Source organism: Asparagus officinalis, chromosome 3, assembly GCF_001876935.1.
Source record: "Asparagus officinalis chromosome 3, Aspof.V1, whole genome shotgun sequence".
In the NCBI taxonomy this organism is placed as follows: domain Eukaryota; kingdom Viridiplantae; phylum Streptophyta; class Magnoliopsida; order Asparagales; family Asparagaceae; genus Asparagus; species Asparagus officinalis.
Genome location: NC_033796.1, coordinates 28,146,765 through 28,147,824, shown reverse-complemented (window position 1 = coordinate 28,147,824; position 1,060 = coordinate 28,146,765). Strand labels below are relative to the sequence as shown.

At 41.1% G+C, this 1,060-nt stretch overlaps 1 protein-coding gene across 1 annotated transcript in view; it reads right to left on the bottom strand.

The window, feature by feature from the left end:
• The window catches only part of LOC109833562 (peroxidase N-like), a 3,056-nt gene continuing 2,498 nt past the window's right edge, over nucleotides 503-1,060 (bottom strand). Inside the window, 1 exon segment of the mRNA XM_020401281.1 lies at nucleotides 503-1,060. This exon segment is cut by the window's right edge and continues 10 nt beyond it. Within this exon segment, the coding sequence (XP_020256870.1) occupies nucleotides 682-1,060 (379 nt within the window). The 3' untranslated portion in view covers nucleotides 503-681.

The following is a 1,060-nucleotide window of genomic DNA, read 5'->3' as shown; positions in this document are numbered from 1 at the left end:
TTTTTACACTTTCCAAACAAACAATTAAAGTTTTATTTTGCAAACCAAACAAGTGTTTTATGATTCCAATGGAATAAAAAACAAACAAAGAAAAGTATAAAAATGAAATTGATGAGGTGGACAACAACTTTCCAAGTTGTGTCATAAATACACAACTTTACCAACAACAACCAAACAGCCCCTTAATGAGCTGTACTTACGGCATCGTTTGGACCAATTTATTCAGGGTTAATCGCTGATAGCCTCCCCCGTATAGTTCTATATTTTTACAGATAGACTGCTTGTAGTATTTGATCAAGAAGAGCTTTGCTATAGGAACCCAAAATATGGGACCAATAGGGGGACAAGTGAGGTGTCTCCCTCCTAATGATAGTCAACTTATTATCCAGTAGGAGGGGGACACCTCACTTGTCCCCCCTACTGCTCCCATATTTTGGGTTACTATAGCAAAGCTCTTTGATCAATTGCCAATAGACCTCTCATTTAATCAATTATTATTTCGTCCAGCAAATAAAAAACATTCTACATCGTAGTAGTGAAGCGTTTACATGAAGTCTAAAAAATATCAGCATACAACTTGTCCTTCGTTCTTATACATATTACATCAAATTTCACACAACAAACCTTTTACCATGCACAACATCAAGCACAACACCTACCCGTAAACATTACCTCCATCCATTAGTTAACCACCCCACAATTTTTCCGAATCTCTGCGTTCGACCCAGTCAAGGGGCTAATATTCCCCGTATTAACCACCCTACAATTTTTCCGAATCTCTCCGTTCGACCCAGTCAAGGGGCTAATATTCCCCATATTAATCATAGAATTCACAAAATCCCCAAAGAACAAGCTACTATTCCCATTGTAAGTTTGAACCAATGCTTTCGTCGCTGCAACCCCTTCGGCGCTCGAGAACAGGCCTTGGTCCGACGATAGAAGCCCCTTTTGGTTGAGCAAGTTGTTGAAGTAGTGGTTGTCGAAGACGTCGGCGGAGTTGCGATCGAGGGGGGATGTTGCGTTGCCGTCGCCGGTTTGTGGGCAGAGAGATTGGAGGTCG